The 8660-nt window shown below is 39.1% G+C and overlaps 1 protein-coding gene across 1 annotated transcript; it reads right to left on the bottom strand.

The window, feature by feature from the left end:
• Positions 1 to 3431: 3431 nt before the first annotated feature.
• LOC139365184 (transmembrane protein 176B-like) lies at positions 3432 to 8603 on the bottom strand. The gene is made up of 7 exons (XM_071102641.1): positions 8457 to 8603; positions 7103 to 7301; positions 6873 to 6986; positions 6553 to 6609; positions 6146 to 6370; positions 5722 to 5844; positions 3432 to 3939 (listed from the first exon to the last, which is right to left on the bottom strand). Exons 2-7 carry the CDS (start codon positions 7274 to 7276, stop codon positions 3874 to 3876), a joined length of 759 nt encoding a protein of 252 aa, XP_070958742.1. The 5' UTR covers positions 7277 to 7301; positions 8457 to 8603; the 3' UTR covers positions 3432 to 3873.
• Positions 8604 to 8660: the final 57 nt, after the last annotated feature.

The raw sequence follows: 8660 nt of genomic DNA, 5'->3' as shown, positions 1-8660 counted from the left end.
TTTTTCTGCGTCTCACGAATGTTGTTCTTTGTGATCTGAACACCTCAAACTTAGATTCGTCTGTCCATAACACTTTTTTCCAATCTTCCTCTGTCCAGTGTTTGTGTTCTTTTGACCATCTTAATCTTTTCTTTTTATTTGCCCGTCTGAGATATGGCTTTTTCTTTGGCCAGCATCCCCAGGAAGAGTAGCTGCTGATTTTGCAACAGCTAATGGGGATGCTAATCAAATACCAAATCCCGGAAACTCCTCTTCACTGTTGACATTGAGACTCAGTTTCTTGGCAATTTCTTGGAATAGCCTTAATTTCTCAGAACAAGAATAGACTTGACAAATTTCAGAAGAAAGTTATTTGTTTTTGGCCATTTTGAGCCTGTAATCGAACCCACAAATGCTGATGCTCCAGATTCACAACTAGTCTAAAGAAGGCCAGTTTTATTGCTTCTTTAATCAGCACAACAGTTTTCAGTTGTGCTAACATAATTGCAAAAGGGTTTTCTAATGATCAATTAGCCCTTTAAAATAATAAACTTGGATTAGCTAACACAACGTGCCATTGCAACACAGGAGTGAAGGTTGCTGATAATGGGCCTCTATACGCCTATGTAGATATTCCATAAACAATCTGCCGTTTCAAGCTACAATAGTCATTTACAACATTAACAATGTCTACACTGTATTTCTGATCAATTTTATGTTATTTCAATGGACAAAAAAAATAGCTTTTCTTTCAAAAACAAGGACATTTCTAAGTGACCCCAAACTTTTGAACGGTAGTGTATATATTCAATGACATCATAGCAAAACAATCGGAGTCACATGGTAGAGCTATCTGAGGGACAGTAGCTTTGGCTATGATATTATAGTTTGAAAACACCCAACATACTCTGTAATTTTGTGGCCATGTGAACAAACTTTCACATCCCCTCTTTGCAAAGAGCAGGGTCAAAAATACTCTTACAGTTAATAAATTGTCTGATGGATATGTTTCTGTTTTGTTGATATTAAGTATGTGTTCTACATGAAAACTTTTCTTGAAGGTTGGGTGATTGAGAAATTCATTGTTATAACAACAACATTTTCAGCACTTGGGAAGCATAGATCAGGAGTGGCCTACCCTCCTGGAAAGCAAGCAGCATTTTCTTCCAGCCCTAATTACAAAATACAAAATGTTTGTGTCCTTAACTTGAAAGCAGTCTATGGACAAGTACAGTTGAAGTCGGAAGTTTACATAAACCTTAGACAAATACATTTAAACTCGGTTTTTCACAATTCCTGACATTTAATCCGGAAAAAATTCCCTGTCTTAGGTCAGTTAGGATCACCACTATATTTTAAGAATGCGAAATGCCAGAATAATAGTAGAGAGAATGATTTATTTCAGCTTTAATTTCTTTCATCACCTTCCCAGTGGGTCAGAAGTTTACATACACTCAATTAGTATTTGGTAGCATTGCCTTTAAATTGTTTAACTTGGGTCAAATGTTTTGCGTAGCCTTCCACAAGCTTCCCACAATAAGTTGGATGAATTTTGGCTCCTTCCTTCTGACAGAGCTGGTGCAACTGAGTCAGGTTTGTAGGCCTCCTTGCTCACACACGCTTTTTCAGTTCACACGCTTTTTCAGTTCTGCCCACATTTTCTATAGGTCAGGGCTTTGTGATGGCCACTCCAATACCTTGACTTTGTTGTCCTTAAGCCATTTTGCCACAACTTTGGAAGTATGCTAGGGATCATTGTCCATTTGGAAGACACATTTGCGACCAAGCTTTAACTTCCTGACTGATGTCTTGAGATGTTGCTCCAATATATCCACATCATTTTCCTCCCTCATGATGCCATCTATTTTGTCAACTGCACCAGTCCCTCCTGCAGCAAAGCACCCCCACAACATGATGCTGCTTCCCCCGTGCTTCACGGTTGGGATGGTGTCTTCGGCTTGCAAGCCTCCCCCATTTTCCTCCAAACGTAACGTTGGTCATTATAGCCAAACAGTTCTATTTCTGTTTCATCAGACCAGAGGACATTTCTCCAAAAAGTACGATCTTTGTCCCCATGTGCATGATTTTCCCATGGTGTCAAGCAAAGAGGCACTGAGTTTGAAGGCAAGACTTGAAATACATCCACAGGTATGCCTCCAATTGACTCAAATGATGTCAATTAGCCTATCAGAAGTTTCTAAAGACATGACATCATTTTCTGGAATTTTCCAAGCTGTTTAAATGCACAGTCAACTTCGTGTATGTAACTTCCGACCCACTGGAATTGTGATACAATGAGTTATAAGTGAAATAATCTGTCTGTAAATGATTATAAAAATTACTTGTGTCATGCACAAAGTAGATGTCCCAATTTCAGCACCATGGACAGAGGTTGGTAGTGGCTCTCTGGCTGACGCATTTTATGTGGGGGCCCACTCCAACCTTGCAGGGGTCCAGAAAAACTGCGTTACGCCGGTGTATAAGACAGGCACTTCAAAACCTTATTCCTGACGATTTATTTTTGGACCATCTGTTTTGTCATGTACAAATGTGTTAATAAATGTGTTTCTATGGGTTATAGCAGTAAAGGCCAAATTCAATGTTTCATCAAATATAGATATATTTTTTATACCCACAGGGTCCTCAAATTCAAGTGGCTAAATTATCAATTTGATGACCATTATAAAACAATTCCATATATTAACCTAGTAGATAAAGTGTCACATTATGTTGGTGTTTTCTTTATTTTGGCAGTTACCTGTATATACCTCCAAGAAAACCTATGAGCAACCAATGGTTCATGTTTGTATGGGAATGACTGCCAAAAAACTGGAGACAAAATAATAAAAGATAATTTCTTACTATCAAAATATATATATATTTTTATATACAACAGTCAATTCAGTAATTAACTTGATATAGTCCCCTTTATAACTGTCCTTTCAGTTTTGGAAAAATGACAAATACAAAAAGAATGAAGACTGGTTGGTAGTCTAATTTTTGTGAGTAGCTCTCTGGCTGATGCAATTGATGTTTATTGTAGGGAGTGGGGGGCCCACTCCAACCTTGCAGGGGTCCAGAGAAACTGCATAACGCCAGGGTATAGGACAGATACTTCAAAACCTTATTCCTTATGATTTATTTCTGGACTGTTTGTTTTGCCATGTACAAATATGTTACTGTTTCTATGGGTTATAGCAGTAAAGGCCAAATTCAATGTTTCATCAAATATATATATGTTTTATATACCTACAGGGACGCTCAAATTCAAATGGCTAAATTATCAATTTAATGACCATCTTAAAACAATTCCATATATTAACTTAGTAGATATTGCGACCTATGGCCTCCAAGAAACACCATTGCTTGCTCATAGGTTATGTTTGTATGGGAATGACTGCCACCTGATGTCAATGTTTAGTAAAACTGTTTTGAAACTTGAGCTAAGAGAGTTTGTTTATTTTTTTTGAAGGGGGGGGGCAACAGAATAAAAGATAATTTCTTACTATCAAAATGCAGAAAAAAATTCATATACAACAGTCAATTCAGTAATTAACTTGATATAGTCCCCTTTATAACTGTCCTTTCAGTTTTGGAAAAATGACAAATACGAAACGCATGAAGACATACAATCAGTGTCAGTTGTCATTTACACAAAGCAAAGTCACAGTAGGCGTTACAGTAAATTAAGTAAGTGAACTGTATGTACTACATACTGTATGTATAACAACAAATGTGTGGGTGTGGAGGGGGTTGTATGATGATCCATTTATGTAGAATACATTTGATTCTATTTATTTATGTATTCCATGTGGAAGCAGCACCACTCTTTAATCGTCCATGACAAATTTCCCCACGCGGTCAATAAAGTATATCAGATCAGATCAGTGCTCTTTAAGCTGCAGGGTTAGTGGTGACCTCCTCCAGCAGAGGCTTATACTGCTCCAGGTCCCGGATGTTCTGCAACATATCAGAGCAAAGTTACACATTACTTGGCAGGACACAACAAACATTACCTTGGTTGTGTGTCTGTATGCATCTACAGTGCCTTGCGAAAGTATTCGGCCACCTTGAACTTTGCGACCTTTTGCCACATTTCAGGCTTCAAATATAAAGATATAAAACTGTATTTTTTTGTGAAGAATCAACAACAAGTGGGACACAATCATGAAGTGGAACGACATTTATTGGATATATCAAACTTTTTTAACAAATCAAAAACTGAAAAATTGGGCGTGCAAAATTATTCAGCCCCCTTAAGTTAATACTTTGTAGCGCCACCTTTTGCTGCGATTACAGCTGTAAGTCACTTGGGGTATGTCTATCAGTTTTGCACATCGAGAGACTGAAATTTTTTCCCATTCCTCCTTGCAAAACAGCTCGAGCTCAGTGAGGTTGGATGAAGAGCATTTGTGAACAGCAGTTTTCAGTTCTTTCCACAGATTCTCGATTGGATTCAGGTCTGGACTTTGACTTGGCCAGTCTAACACCTGGATATGTTTATTTTTGAACCATACCATTGTAGATTTTGCTTTATGTTTTGGATCATTGTCTTGTTGGAAGACAAATCTCCGTCCCAGTCTCAGGTCTTTTGCAGACTCCATCAGGTTTTCTTCCAGAATGGTCCTGTATTTGGCTCCATCCATCTTCCCATCAATTTTAACCATCTTCCCTGTCCCTGCTGAAGAAAAGCAGGCCCAAACCATGATGCTGCCACCACCATGTTTGACAGTGGGGATGGTGTGTTCAGGGTGATGAGCTGTGTTGCTTTTACGCCAAACATAACGTTTTGCATTGTTGCCAAAAAGTTCAATTTTGGTTTCATCTGACCAGAGCACCTTCTTCCACATGTTTGGTGTGTCTCCCAGGTGGCTTGTGGCAAACTTTAAATGACACTTTTTATGGATATCTTTAAGAAATGGCTTTCTTCTTGCCACTCTTCCATAAAGGCCAGATTTGTGCAATATACGACTGATTGTTGTCCTATGGACAGAGTCTCCCACCTCAGCTGTAGATATCTGCAGTTCATCCAGAGTGATCATGGGCCTCTTGGCTGCATCTCTGATCAGTCTTCTCCTTGTATGAGCTGAAAGTTTAGAGGGACGGCCAGGTCTTGGTAGATTTGCAGTGGTCTGATACTCCTTCCATTTCAATATTATAGCTTGCACAGTGCTCCTTGGGATGTTAAAAGCTTGGGAAATCTTTTTGTATCCAAATCCGGCTTTAAACTTCTTCACAACAGTATCTCGGACCTGCCTGGTGTGTTCCTTGTTCTTCATGATGCTCTCTGCGCTTTTAACGGACCTCTGAGACTATCACAGTGCAGGTGCATTTATACGGAGACTTGATTACACACAGGTGGATTGTATTTATCATCATTAGTCATTTAGGTCAACATTGGATCATTCAGAGATCCTCACTGAACTTCTGGAGAGAGTTTGCTGCACTGAAAGTAAAGGGGCTGAATAATTTTGAACGCCCAATTTTTCAGTTTTTGATTTGTTAAAAAAGTTTGATATATCCAATAAATGTCGTTCCACTTCATGATTGTGTCCCACTTGTTGTTGATTATTCACAAAAAAAATACAGTTTTATATCTTTATGTTTGAAGCCTGAAATGTGGCAAAAGGTCGCAAAGTTCAAGGGGGGCGAATACTTTCGCAAGGCACTGTACATATCCGTATTCTACTTCCATTTGTATGGCCGTTGTATTCCCTCTGTTCAAGGGTTCTCTGTTCATACCTCTTTTCCCTCTTTTCCATTCTTGTACAAAGCCTTGAGACCCAACACTGCAGAGCTTATGGTGACACAAAGCTGAAGAACTGCAAGGACGATGAGCACAATGTCCAAGGCATTCATCAACATCTAATGGTAGAACAAACACATGGAGGAGGATTTTAACATATTGACAGTTGACTGGATTGTTTAGCAAGATAGTGGTGTTGGTGAACACTGGAAAATACAGAAACAGACTGGCATACCAGCTATTAGAATGTGCTTTAAACATGGTACCCACTATCTCTGTTTATGGACACACATGTTCATTGCTAAATTAAGCAGTTTGATCCATCTAATCAAATGTTCATATATTTTACTTAGAACAGACCAGGGACACTTTCCTCACATGATGAATATCATTAAAAAAACTTCATTGTAAAGCACTCACCTGTGAAATCTGCTTGGCATCTTTGCATTTCGCCAAGAGTCTATCCCTCTCCGGATCACTGGGGGGTTTTGTCACCTGGCCACCATAGTAGTCATCTCGCCAGTTGTAGTGGTCATCATCGCAAATCCACCAGAAATGGTAGTTTGCCAGGTCTACAGCATACAGCACAATTCCAGTAATGGCCAGAGCAGCACCTGACAGGTTCATCAACACATTGATGCCCACCTAAAACACAATCAGGGAATATAAAACCAGTTTGACTCAACTGAGTAAGTACTAGATGTCTCAGATATTTAGTTGATGATTATAATGCAGCTAGATTAGATTGAATGATTGTTCAATGGAGGAAAGGAATGAGGCTAAGGAATGACAGGAAAGAGTTAAGGTGTGTGTATCAGTGAACTCACCAAGCAGGGACTGGGGAACTTCTCAGCCAAGATACACATGATGCCAACTGCTATAAACTAAGGAGAAGGTACACATATCAAAATCAAATACGAACAACCTAAACAAACGACACATTATTTGTCCTAATAAATAAAAATGTATACATTGACTAACTCTGAATTGCATTTTTTTTTTTATTAAAGACTACTTAAGTGTGGGTCAGCAGTTACTTATATGTTTCCTGGTTTTGTTTACTGTGGTTATAACTCCAAGTGAAATCCTGTGCTTGCATACTAAACATGACTACATGGTAAACAATAATAAAATAAAGTAGGCTTACCACACCACCAAGCCAATAAGGAACCCCATTCCATCGCAGTAAGCTAGAATAATCAGTGCTAACAAGGATTGTTCCCAAGCCAATGTTGAGAACTCCCACCATGATCTGTATAGTCTGTGAAATAAGAAAATAATAATTTTAGAACTCTCACTTCGGTTGACAAAAGCAACCCATTGATGATAGACATGTATGTTCGTTCTGGTGTGTGTGTGTTATTTTAGTTCACCCACCCCCAGAGCTGACTGGGAACTTGATTGGAGCCTCCTCAGTCCCTGGGACACAGAGCATGCTGGGCTGTAGCACAAGGTCCCAAGTATTTGACACAGCAGGGGCCAACTGCTTCCTTCTTTAGAGTTCACTGTAAATACAGTCACCCCTCCACCTTTGGTCACAGTCACTGACATGCTGGCCACTCTTGGTTACACAGCTCTAAAACAAAAGGCAGAACAATCATCTTAATGTTAAAATAAGTATAAGCCTTATACTGTAAGTCACGATGTTAAAAGGTGCACATTCATTCCAATAACATCTGATGAAGTCTTTGTTGTATCTGTAGATGCAATACACTCTCAAACGAAATGGATAGTTGGTCCTTTAAGAAAAAAAGTTGTATTGTACAGCACTCTGAATTTGCCCTAAATAAGGGCTCTCTTACTGTCACTGCTACAGTGTGTATTGGGTCATAGTGACAAACAGGTTCCATCCCATATGGACAACATTAAAGTGAAACTACCCATTATTTTGGTGCTTTGCTTTCCTTCATTACAGTAATCTCTTGCCTCATTGAAATATGATAGGAGATAGGGCATGTCATAAAGTGTGGTGATGAGTGGGTGTAGAGCCTCTGCTACAAATGAGCAGGAAGTGCACAACATAAAACAGCAATTGTATTACCATGTTGCTCAATTAACTAAAGAATTCAATCAATTCAGTACAGCACAAATTTCTGCAGTACTTTACAGTAAAGCATTTAGGCTACTGATTGTTTACTTAGATATGCGGGAAACTCACGTCATCCACTTACAATGTATAGCACCCACCTGGGCGATGCCATCAATGGCAGCCATTTTGAATTAGAATGCACTCCACCCATTTTGTACCAAGTAGGCTACAGGTATTTACAAATAGTGTTTATTTTTAGTTAGCAGTAGAAAGTACCCATACCATATAATGTCCCAGTAAACCAGATTAAACAGTAGTGTAAAATACAGTACTACCAAGGAGTTATACATCTGTCTGTCAGTGGTGGAGTTCGTTTTGCATGTCCCGGTGCCCCGTTAAGGACCAATGAAATGGTCTAAAATGAGCAAACTCTGCCCCCCAGGCCCACCCGGCCATGCAAAACAAACTCAACCATTGGATGTTCCCCAATCAAATCCATCCCGACTCACGAGAGAATGTAAACCATGACAAATGTTTGCATAGATTATAACTGCTGAACTTTGCAGTGTGAATTGTTTAATATAATCTATTCATTTACATCATTTCTTTTTGAGAGCATGAAACAACTACACACATATTTAAGATTTAAATTCACTCAAACGTATTATTCTACAACACAAATTTTAGAGAAAGTGAGCTCACCCGTTCCTGCAATTGAGATGGACACCTCTACAGGTCCTGTGCAATCACAGTGCTTGTTGTGCAGTTTGGTTTCCTTACAGGGAAGTAGCTGGTAGGGAAGGCTCAGCCAGTTTCAGCTAGTTCCCAACAGGCCCTCCTCCTCACTTTAAAGAGATCCAGGAAGTTAACCCTTCCCTCACTGAATCATAAACATAAAATGGATTC

This window comes from Oncorhynchus clarkii, chromosome 2 (genome assembly GCF_045791955.1).
Source record: "Oncorhynchus clarkii lewisi isolate Uvic-CL-2024 chromosome 2, UVic_Ocla_1.0, whole genome shotgun sequence".
In the NCBI taxonomy this organism is placed as follows: Eukaryota; Metazoa; Chordata; class Actinopteri; order Salmoniformes; family Salmonidae; genus Oncorhynchus; species Oncorhynchus clarkii.
This window is presented reverse-complemented; position numbering and strand designations above follow the sequence as displayed.